General features: G+C 29.5%; 2 protein-coding genes across 2 annotated transcripts; both read right to left on the bottom strand.

Annotated features, from left to right (window-relative positions):
- Positions 1-790: 790 nt before the first annotated feature.
- On the bottom strand, positions 791-5,377 carry LOC118066749 (flocculation protein FLO11-like). Its single transcript, XM_035083051.1, has 16 exons — positions 5,100-5,377; positions 4,945-5,024; positions 4,742-4,867; positions 4,602-4,670; positions 4,404-4,535; positions 4,090-4,323; positions 3,794-3,979; positions 3,598-3,714; positions 3,372-3,533; positions 3,163-3,297; positions 2,684-3,086; positions 2,384-2,603; positions 2,103-2,317; positions 1,826-2,020; positions 1,556-1,700; positions 791-1,483 (listed from the first exon to the last, which is right to left on the bottom strand). The coding sequence occupies exons 1-16, from the start codon at positions 5,265-5,267 to the stop codon at positions 1,332-1,334; spliced, it is 2,739 nt and encodes a 912-aa protein (XP_034938942.1). The 5' UTR covers positions 5,268-5,377; the 3' UTR covers positions 791-1,331.
- Positions 5,378-5,699: 322 nt separating this feature from the next.
- Gdh (glutamate dehydrogenase, mitochondrial) lies at positions 5,700-12,077 on the bottom strand. Its single transcript, XM_035083053.1, has 6 exons — positions 11,236-12,077; positions 8,853-9,053; positions 7,096-7,643; positions 6,796-7,006; positions 6,494-6,648; positions 5,700-6,409 (listed from the first exon to the last, which is right to left on the bottom strand). Exons 1-6 carry the CDS (start codon positions 11,663-11,665, stop codon positions 6,293-6,295), a joined length of 1,662 nt encoding a protein of 553 aa, XP_034938944.1. The 5' UTR covers positions 11,666-12,077; the 3' UTR covers positions 5,700-6,292.
- Between the last annotated feature and the right edge of the window lie 379 nt (positions 12,078-12,456).

Here is a 12,456-nt window from a genome sequence, read left to right as displayed (position 1 = left end):
TTAAGATAAATTGAGGATTATTACGATGGACATTCGATTGTTGTTAGATAGTTATAGATCCCCCTCTCCCCTTCTACTTTCGAAAACGAGGAAAAATTTCAAAGGAATTTATTTATTTAAAAACATAAATTAAATAGCTCCCGAATTGTGAGACTTGTAGTTTATTAGAGAAAACATTGAACATATATAAATTTATTAGTGATTACATTTTTTAAATCTTAAATTTACATTATTGCAGCGAACCAATGAGGTTTTACACCGTTAGTTTCATAGACACGTCTCATATCCTCATCTAGAAGAACTACACCCCATTAATTATTCAGAATTATTCAATAAGATTTCCCCATCTATGTTTGACACCTTACCTCAAGAATCCTCCCTCAACCCCCCGCCTCAACAAAACCTAAGAACTCCCCCACTTTTCACGTCTACAGCTTTCTACCACAAAAACCTTAGAGACACCTTCACCCCCCACTCTTAGCGTGCACAGCTATGAGAGTTCTACCACAATATTCATCCCCAATCCATGCGTCCACAGCTATGAGAGTTCTACCGCAGCACTCTAGTGCGGTAGAACTCTCATAGTCTATCTACTGAGTTTTCATACTTTCATGTAATAATGTCTTATACAATAAACTTAACTGTTAATAAAAACACCAACAGGCCTTTACTGAAATTGCGAAAAAAATTAACTATAAACGTTTTTGTCACAAATGGTGGCTGCTAACATATGCTAAATATCACAGATTCCTTCAATATTGCATGTCGTTATCAAATGGACTCCAAATTCTGTCATTCAAATTAATTTTATTGGATCTTAATAAATTTATACATCATTTTTGTATTAAAATAAGACTAAGCAACACATGCTTTGTGAAGCTCAGTGTGCTCTTTAATTCTATTTCCAACAAGACATTTTCAAACCTATACTTATTATTATACAAAAGTAAAAACTTATCTGACTCTGAATTAAAGTTTGTTTTCTGGCTGGAGATTGATATTGATTTTCTTATTAAAGTTATAATTTTAGAAAAGTATTGAAAATAAAAATTATTTTCAGTCAAGCATTGAAACAATAGTAATAGAGTGAGATAAATACATTTGATAGCATAGTATGTACAATTGAAAAAATTCGGAACAATTGTGCGAAAAATCATCGATTTCAAGGAATGAAGATGATTCATGATGAAGACTTCTGGGAAAGACGATTAATTTATAATGAAAACTCTAGTTTAATACTATACAATTAATCGACTTAAATTCAATTACACTAATGAAGTACTTAACAAATATTAATTTTACTAAACATTAAATCTTAATAACAATATTAATCACACTTTAGTATTAACCGATTTTAAACTTGGATCATTTACTCTACCACTGAAGAGTATCATATCAGAGCTAACAACTAATATTATGAAGGGTTGATTCACCACAAATTTGATGCTAGAAGTATTACTGCAGCTATGTACTTCTTTCGGACCTATAATAATAGTTAAATATAAAATTTAAATAAAGTCATTTAACATTCTTTTAAATAAAAAAGAAAACTTACAAATATAATTCATTGGAACCTTCCAGCAGCCACCTTCATGGACGTCAATAACAGTTTTCTGTATTATATGACTTATTCTTAAAGGTTTCGATTCCACAACACACTTGAAATCATTACTGTCATTTGTTATATTCGTCAGTCCAAACTAAAATAAAACAATTAAATATTATGAAACTATCGTAATATTTAAAAACAGTACCTAATTTAATTAAAACATTTGAACTAAATTTTGAACGTTCCAGAAAAATTGATCAATATTAAATAACTTACGTCTTCTGGCTTTTCGGCTAAATCGATAACATTTTCAATCCGAAATTTAGGTAAAGATAGTTCGACAACTTCAATTGATGAATTTGCGGTGAGTTGTGAGTATGTAAGCTCATTTAGCCTTTCAACCACTGTATTTAGACTTGTTCCATTTGTTGGAAGCATAATAATCATTGATAAAGAATTATTATCACCACTCTAATAGCAAAAAAAAATGTATTAATATATTTAAAAACAAAATAATTAATGATAATAAATAGGAATGTCATTTTTCTATTACTTCAAAAGGAAGTTCAACGAATTCTGCCTTAAGATCTGGAAGTTGTCCGTAACGGAATTTGTTTACTTGAATCATAGTACATACTTTTTTTGTCGTATTATCATTAACATAAAATAAATTTTTACTGGTAAACTGACGATCAAAAGGATTTGACCAATTTCCACTAAAATATGTTACACTCGTCAGTAACACAGAGGTTGAAGAATTCAAATGATCTATAAAAAATGAAAGCTATAAAATTGAATCTTAATATAAATCAATAAAAATAAATTGAATCGTACTTGAATCTATAAACACTGGAATTTTATCATTAGTACGATTAGAACTCCAATTATTTAATTGTTGGACTGTAGAGTTTATATCTTGAAAATCAATAGTTTGTGGTTCTGATTGAAAAATAATTCCTGTCAATTTTATAAATCTACGATTTACATCCACATCATTTGGTAAATATATTTTATTGGCCATATATATTTCAACACTTGAATTATTAGTTATATTCTGAAACAAATGACAGAAAATTGATTGAAAAGTGTCTTAGTAATAAAGCTAAGTTATCAAAATTGTTTTTATAAACTTACATTGACAGAATCGACAATGGATTTAAAAAGCTTCAAGCGATTGTCATTTGGATAAAAACTAAGATCTAAAACTTTATCAAATTCTTCTTTCATGGGTGAACGACATCCACTTCTAACCATTGCTAGTAATAACGCAAAATTAATTGGAGATAGAGCAACGTTTGATTTATCATCTTTGAGAAGAACTTCTGATAATTTAACTCCGTAATTGAATAAGCTACGTTTTACTCTTCGTAAAGATGTCAATTCGGTATTGTTCATCGGATCTATGGATTTGTCAGTAGATTGATCGGTGAGATCACAATAGGAGTCATTAGACGGCTGTGTCGTCGATACGAGATCTGTTGTTGACCATGTAGTAGTAATTATATCAGGTGATTCAGTAGTCAGTTCACTTGTTGCTCTACATAAAAAAATAATTGAAATAAAATAAAAGTAAACAGTTTTATATCTTCAAATAAATGTGTTTAATCAACTACCTGGACATTAAATATGGTGTAGAACTTGATTCAATGAATTCTAAAGTAGTTGGAGTCTTTGTAGTTTGCTTCTTTTTGCCAGCTTTATCATTAAATATTTCATCATCTTCTTCTTCAGTAGTCATAGTCGGTAATCTTCAAATGTTAACGAAAATATTTAATTACAAATAATCAGAAATATAAGAAATATCTTATGGACAGACACTTACAAAGTAACTCTATATGGAGTTGCATCAGAATATACAGATGATTTTACACTTGAATCAGTAGAAATGTGATCATATTGAGTCGTTAATGTGGAAGCATCCGTCATACTATATTTGACTGTGGTTGATCTATCCTCTTCTTTTTTCTCTGACTTAGTTGATAATCTATAAAATATAGATTAAAAAATTAAATACTTGAAAATATTTGAATTGTTTATAAAATCTATACCCAGTAGTATCGCAAGGATTAGGACTGCTTCGATTATTAGCAGAAAGAGTAGTTGAAGTTTCTATTGTAGTAAATAATGGAGTTGTTATTTTTTCTTCATTTTGGTTTTGAGTTGAGCTACAAAATTAGATAAATAAATTAGTGGATTACAGAAAAAAATATCAAAAAGCTTGACAATGAGTAAGTAATTAGTTACCTGATATAATCAACACTAGTAGTACTTTTTCTATCCATTGTTGATGTTTGAAAAGTTTTGGTGGTAACATCTATTGACAAAGTACTTGTCGATAAACTTTTTGTCGAACTAGTATTATCAGAATTATCTTTGGTTGGAGTATTTTCTTCAGGCACTGTACTTAACTTGTATCTTGGTGTTGATGAACTGATAAGAAATGGATGATAAATTAATGAAGTGAAAATTAATCAATTTCTATTACAAGTTAATAATTACTTTATTTCTATTATGTGATAATCAATTCATCGATCACTCACCCGCTAATCGAAGATTCTGAAGTTTTACTGGATGTTGATGATTGAATAGTAGAGATTGATGGACTCGTAGATGATTGATCACCTGGGCTAACATGTTCTCCTGGAGATGTAGTAGTAGTACCAGAACTTGTTGAAGTTAATTCATTTTCCGTTAATAGTCTACTATCAATACCAGTGGTAGAACGAGGAGAAGTTGTATCCTTTTCAGTTATAGCAGTTTTTTCAGTTGATGATCTGAAAGATAGAAAAATTCATTGCATTTCTCAAGCACACTTAACAGATAAAATTAATCTATCATTATATTTCTTCATTACTCAAGAGCAACAGGAGTAGACATTGTTTTTAGTAGAGGTATATCCTTCGTAGAACCAGAAGATAAACTAGGAGTTGTAGAAAATTCTTTCACATCAATAGTAGTCTGGGTGCTTGAGTTATCTTTCTGCAGACTAAAAAAAATATAAATTACCGTTAATATATTCATTCATCTGTATCGTAATTTTATATTTACTTACTTAGAACTATCAGGTGGATTGGGAGTCATCTCACTATCAGTTATCAACATATTAGTCGATTGTATATTGCTAAAAATGAATTTAACTATGAATATGATTGTATTTTGGTTTAGTTATACTATTTATATTCTAATAAATACCCAGTTATTGGATTAAGTGTAGTGGTTGACGCCAAAGAAGTTGGCATACTTGTGGTCGTTTTTTTCTTGCGAGCTTGATCATTAAATATATCATCATCATCTTCTTCCGTCGTCAAAGTCGTTAAGCTAAAATGTTAGAAACAAATAACATTTTCTTATGTTTTAAAATAAATAATTCACGAGTTTTGAATGTTTCTATTTACCCAGGAGTAGTTGATAGTAAACTAGTTGGTTCTGATACATCACTCACAGTTGTAGCACAAGGAGGTATTGTCACATTAGACTTGATTTTCCAAAAAAACAAGCATAATTGAAATTAATAAAATTAATTCTAAAAACTATTGATATATCTACCTACCAGCTGACACAAATTTAGAATATTTGGATAATTTGTACAAGAACAATTACAACCGGATGATTGAATTTGGTATGTCCCATTACTATTTGTCACTTGAGGAAATGTTGATGTTATATTATTACATCCATTTAATAGCACTAATAGAAATTGGCAAACATGTGGTATCATATTAGAGATTTGTAATCCTTAAAAAAAAAAGAACAAACGAAGTAATCAAAATTATTAAATTTTTTATGCAAACTTTTACTTCTATAGGTAAGATTCAACTGCGAAATTAATTCAAAGACAGAGATTTATACCGCAAAAAATTATACGGAAAGCCCATTGAATATAAAATTTTATCATTAAATATTTTGTATTCAACAATATTAACAAAAAATTATCAAGAATCATATGAAAATGTTTGCTCATATCTAAAACTCTTTATATTATTCAAAAGAGCACGTTTACTACTCCAAAACATTCATGAGTAAGATTCGATTATCGATAAAATGATATAAAAGAATGACGAATATTTGTTATGAAAAAAAAGAATTAAAAAACTTTTTTTTCAAGGTGAAGCACGTAATTTTAGGTGATTTATCAAATAAATAGATCAAGTTTCATTGTTGCACTTGAATGTGCATTTAATATCAACATAATGCTGACAGCAGCTTTAACAGTTTAGTGTAAATATTGTATAATACACGGTGCCTCACGGCGATATTAAAATTACAATCGCTTGAGCATAATGTTTGTATACTTCCTTTATAAATCAAAAACAATGTAACTATTATTTAAGAGGTGACTTTTTGATAATCAAAAAGATTGTTAAAAACTGGCATAAGCAATGCAAGTTACATAGTTCATTAAAAATTGAAAAACTCTTTATTAAAATTGGTAATATAAAAAACTGGCTTTCGTGAATGTTTCGATTGATTTTTGATTATTCATTTTAGTGTTTAACTTTGAGTTGTCGTACAGCATGATAAAGTAATGTGACTTAATATAATTTTTGCTTTATCTATTAAAAATATCTGTTTCAGTATTAAATAGACGATTAAACAAAAAAAACATTGCTCTTTTTCGTCTTTAAATGGCAGAGTATCATTGATAATATTATTAAATACTGGCTGATTGTATGAAACTGCAGTTGTTTCTGTTTTATCACTGAGGATGCTGCTAAGAATGCTTGATTCAATCATCACTATCATTTAGAAGGTAAGACCAGCTTCAGAATACGTAGTGAAGATTTTCTCAATTGAATTTGCATAAGCTGCTGTCCTTAAGTCTAGACCTAAGTTAAACTTCATAGCAGTCTTCATGATGGCCTGTGAATAAATATAAAATAAATAAAATTCTCTTTCCTTACAAAAAAAAAAGCAGTGTCATCAATTTCATGATGATTTTCTTACTCTTGCAGAACGTTCCATAGTATAGTCGAGACCTGAATGGACAATGTCTTTTTCTGAAGCACCAGAGATACGTTTTTGGAATGCTTCTGATGCCGTAACGGGAATACGACCACCAACTCTACCAAACCTACGTTCCAAAGACTCCTGAACAGATTCTGAAATAAAAAATAACGTATATATATTTTTCTACTCAATACATTTTAAAATGCAAATATTATAACACAATCTAAAAATAGAAAAAAGCAAATATGAGTAACCGACAAATTGTTGGCATACTAATGAAACATAATCATCATAAATACCTAATAAATGATAATTAGATTCCCTTTCGTATTTGAATGTGAGACGTCCGTAAGAAACATGATTTAAGTTTTTAAGCCATTCGAAAAAGGAAACGGTGACACCACCAGCATTAATGTACAAATCAGGAATAACAAGAACGTTTCTTTCAATAAGTATTTTATCAGCCGCAGGCGTTGTCGGTCCGTTAGCAGCCTCAGCAATGATTTTCGCCTGTCCAAATAATTAAACATTACTCCAAACGCAGATAATAAAAATAATCTCACGTTCATTCTTGTGCAAACTATTTTATCAGTACATACTTGAATTTTTGCAGCGTTATGTTTGGTTATAACTTTCTCAGTAGCAGCTGGTACAAAAATATCGCAAGGTTCGTACATAAGGTTTTCACCAGTGTATGGCTCTGCACCAGGGAAACCAATGATTGTTCCATTTTCAATTCTGTAGTCTTCAAGAGCTTTAGGATCGATTCCTTCAGGGTTAACAATAGCGCCATCATGCTCTATTACTCCCGTACATATAGCACCAGCACGATGTAGATACCTCATTGTATGAAGACCAACGTTACCAAAACCTTGGACGATAAATGTCTTACCACCCCATCCTGGGGTTGTACCAATCATTCCCATATAATTTGCTTCATTAATGAAATTCTCCAAACCATGGAAAACTCCTCGACCAGTAGCAGATATACGACCATGAATACCTCCTTGATTGATTGGTTTCCCAGTAACACAGGCATGGGCATTGATGTCTTGGTGTCCAATAGTTTTGGCATAAGTATCAGCAATCCAGGACATCTCTCTTTCTCCTGTTCCCATATCTGGGGCAGGTACATCAACACCAGGTCCTATAAAAAAAATAACATGTAAAATAAAGATCATTAGAAAATTACAATTCAGTAAATTATTAGCAGCCAATGAAAAATGTTCACCAATCTGTACAATTATTTGTGTTGATTAGCTCACTCAAATGCCATAAAAATTATTCATGATTACATAATTCCAATAACAGTATATTTCTAATCTTTGTTTACTATGAATACAAAGTCTAACTACTCTATCTATAGAGTGTTTAAAATAAATTCATAAAGTTCTAAAAAGAATTAGAAATTTTCTGAAAATGATAATTATTTTAACATAACTATTATATTGACTTCATAAATATATTTAAAATTCTATCAATACATCAACGTTCAATTCTTTTTATTTCACAAAGTGAATAATGAGCGTGATCGGATTTGATAGATTTATTACACCAAGTATAGGTGTATTCCGCCTTATGACCTCAAACAACTTTGATAATTATTATCTCAAGTAATACTGAATTGAGTGAGATTTGATCAAGTATGAACTTGACTTATTCAAACTGATTACATAAATATTTTCAGTTTATTTTTCAATGTTAAAAGGTATTATTAAAGTTTGAAAAGGACAAATATCTATTAAAAAAAAATTCTTTACAAAATCCATTGACGTCATTATGATTAATATACCGTTTGTCAACTATTTTAATAATATTTTAAATTAATATTAAATATTTTTTTAACATAAAATCAAAACGGGTATTTCATTTAAAAATAGTTTCAGTAATATGCAAAGAATATTTATGTAATTTTCTTAATTGTTGTAAAACATACTCTCCTCGAAAACACAATTGTATATTGAATGCATAATAAATCATATAATTGTTTTATTTATCTAAATACTTGTCGAAGAATCGACAATTATACTAAATAGTAGCTCTATATTAAGTTAAAAAACATTTTTAATTACATCTAGGCGTGATTTTGTTAAGTAACATTTAAAAATAAATAAAACATTAGCATCATCATTATCTTTATGAGTCATTTTAGTATTTTTCGCTTGAGTAAATATTAAAAATTTTACTGTCACAAGATTGAAGTAATATTAGCATCGTCTAATCATGAAACAAACTAATAAAGATTAGTATATAACTTTTTCATGATATCTTATTCAATTTCTTGTAATTAAAAGATTATCATTGGTCCCAAAGAAGAAAATATCTTCAGTTTTTATCACATAAAAAAAAATCTTACCAATAAAACCTTTCTTTGCCATTTCTAAAGTAAATCGACGTGTAATCTGTTCTAATTCATGTTCAGAGTATTTTTTAGGATCAATCTTGATTCCAGCTTTAGCACCACCAAAAGGAACATCAACACAAGCACATTTGAAAGTCATCAGAGCAGATAAGGCTTTGACTTCATCCCTGTTTACATCCATAGAAAATCGAATACCTGGAAATTTAAGGATAAAAGAGATTATTGAACTGAAAAAGAATTGATAACATCAATATTTTATTCATTTGATTGCTATCATCCTAATCAATGATAATTAACATCCGGTCTTTATAAAAAAAATATGATTAAATTCAAAATACACTTATTATGAAAAATGTGCTTTATCAATTAATTTGTTCATGATATCAAAGAAAAAAGAACAAGTATGCGTACTTTGTCCAGAATTAAATAAATTTGTGGTAATGACTCATGGTTGCCAATCATTTTATTTTAAAACATCTTCAAATATCTTAACTTTTGGTACTTGCTTTCGTTCATGCTAAAAATGTACAGATCAAATGATTAGTCAATGATTGACCCATTCAGAGTAGACGGCATGGCACCAAATAGCTTTCGTAACTTTTTTTGGCTGTCTCATGAACTAGTAAATCACCTGGCATTTTCATCTCATGTCATATAATTCTAATTAAATAATATCATCGTCTATCGAAATAACTGTGTATCAAAAATATACCTCTTAAAGTATTTGTCGTTAATTTTTAAACATATTCATTCTATGTAATCTAATCCTGATTGATGATAATTAAATCAATTGTTTCATAATATTTTAACATTTAAAATGTTTATTTTAAACAGTCAACAAATTGATAATAAAACGGAAAAAGGGTAAAATTAATTTTTACGTAATTTTAGTGATATAAACAAGTGTTTACTCATCTTCGATTTGAAAAGGAAAAGAGTTCCCGTTTATTTATAACGTTGAGGCGGTTACAAGGCTCTCGTGAGAGTGAAGCTATACTCGTTTAACATAAGAGCTTAACCCGCTTTTATTGAAGCTTAAGTTAAAACTTCTGACCTCAATCTTTGTTAATAAAAATGTAAAAAATATTTCAATTATTAATTAATGACAGTTATCAATATTTATTGACAATTAATTAAAACAAACGATAAAATGTTTACTTAACTGTTGGAAAAATATGTAAATAGTAAAAATAGATGAACTAGGTCATCACAGTATTTATTCTTTTTTTATTTCTAAGATTATGAAGTAGTGAATAATTGTAAGTACAATTTAATATAAATTCAAAGGTTATAAAAATGTTACAGAGAAAAATATCGTATCAAAAATAAGGAGGAAATGATAATACCCAGAATAGAGTAGATAAATAAGCTTAATTATTTCAATTGACTGCCAAAAAGAGCACGAGAGTATAATTGAATCATCGCCACGTGTTATGGCAAACAATTCATGACGTTGAAAAAATATGAAGCCATTTTTATTTATCATAATGAAACCAGAGACTCATGAGAAATATTTTCACATTTGAAAAGAACTAATTGTAAAAAAATAAAATTAATACAATATATCATATCAAATTCAATTCCAAATGAATAGTAACAACGCATTTGAAATGTGAAAAACTGAATTAATAAGAATAAAATTTATAGTATCACTACTATATATTTCTATGATAAAAAATTACATTCAATAAAGACATCTGGTTTATCTTACCAGCTGCGGTTTTAATTTAAAAATCAAAAATTTCGATTTGAGATAACAACAATTGAATTAACAAACATACTCTAATTTAAGATAACAAGTCAATACTGTGAAAATACAATAGAAATATCTCAAAATATATAAGAATAATACAATAAACTGTGTGCATGGGTCAGAAAAACGACTGTTCTATTCAGGAATGGAGTTCTATTGAATCTGCAATAATCCGGAAACATCCTGTTGTATAAATTAATTTACTATGATTGTTTTTTATGAGATTAATTTTACGATTGAAATCCAATATCCGAATGTCAGCGAGTTAATATTGAATATATTGATAGCTTGATAGTAGAAAGAAAAAAATTCATAACAAAGAGATATTTGAGCACAAGCAAATAAGTCTGTCATTGTATTTATCGTATCCGTACACAGGACTCTTGTATCAATATTTCTCTTGACCTTGTTATTAACTTGATGAATTATCACTGTCACTTGTCTAAAGTAGGCAATTATGAGCTTAAGAATTTAATTAGTTTCGAGGGAAAAATCTGATTCTGAGCCATTTTCTTCAACATTGCTTTCTCTCTCAAGTGTATAAAATGAGCAACATGAAATAAAAAAATAACTATTATATAGTAAAGTATCATTTTTATGTGAAAAATTAAGAAAAAAACCCACCGCCTTTGCAAGGTGTTCGATGAGTGGAATGCTGAGCCCTATAACCAGTAATCATCTCATAATCTCCAGAATCTAGTCTGATAGGGAAAGTTGTTTCCAAAATATGATCGCAAGGTTCCATTAATGTTAAAATTCCTTTAACTTTCTTCTTTTTTTCATCAATAGTCATCCTTGATCGTTTGCCAACATCTTCAACCAGCTTATCTTCAATAACTTGGCAGGCGCGATGGAAAAAGTACTCGACCATGTTGAAAAACTTAGGGTTGTCAGCTGTGGGAATGTCCTTTAAACGATCCGGGATTTGATGTTCAGCATAGCCGCGGGTTTGAATCGCCGCCGGCACAACACGCGTTAAGATTCCAGGAATGTCAGCAACCGGCACTTGCTTCAGTGGTCCTTTGGACCGGACCATTTTATTTAGATGATACATTTTCGTGTATGGTTCTCACAAGATAATGAAGCAAACAGAAATTGATTATTTTTTAGACAATTAATGTTATCTTTCACGTATTTATAAATGCTGTTACTCCCACTCTATTTCTTATTCACACTCGTTCGCGCGACTAAACGAACCCGCGATACACGACGCTGATCGAAGACACAGTGTAAGTGACGACGTATTATCAGCTTCGCTAATGACGACAAGTGACGCTCACGTGGTCCCACGTATCCTAGATAGCGGCTAGAATTTTAGAGATTGGGAGAAATGGCATTAATTCAAAGTGGAATAAAATGTATTTCTGACTTATAACTCATATGAAAATAGAAAAATACTTATTTAAAAAAATTCACAAAACACAATGGAAATGATTCATTTATGATTCAAGACGTTATTCTTGAATAATAATCAATTGAAAAAATAAATGGGAGAAGTGCACTTTCTATGAAATTAATCGCCATCAGCGATTGTCATGACACCTAGAAATGTCAAAATTACAGTAATAATCAGCGAAAAAGACCCACTGATTTTAGCTTTACCAACTGAGCTTTGATCAATGTTCATATGTAAAAAACGTGTATGGAGAAGTTATTTTGCACACGTGACAATATATGACATCTCTTTAAATTAACATTCACTCATTAAACTCTATTTTTTATTGGAGTAATATCCTTGTATTCATGTAAATAAATAAAATCGTTCCTTGACCTATTTCTATAAAATGTTTTGTTTCCATTGAAATTTTCTAGTGCTGAACTCTGTAGATGGCTCGACTATACAAA

This window comes from Chelonus insularis, unplaced genomic scaffold (assembly GCF_013357705.1).
Source record: "Chelonus insularis isolate UGA/USDA-ARS -01 unplaced genomic scaffold, ASM1335770v1 contig_354_pilon, whole genome shotgun sequence".
Classification (NCBI taxonomy): Eukaryota; Metazoa; Arthropoda; class Insecta; order Hymenoptera; family Braconidae; genus Chelonus; species Chelonus insularis.
The sequence above is the reverse complement of the archived record's forward strand: the minus strand, read 5'-3'. Positions and strand labels throughout refer to the sequence as shown.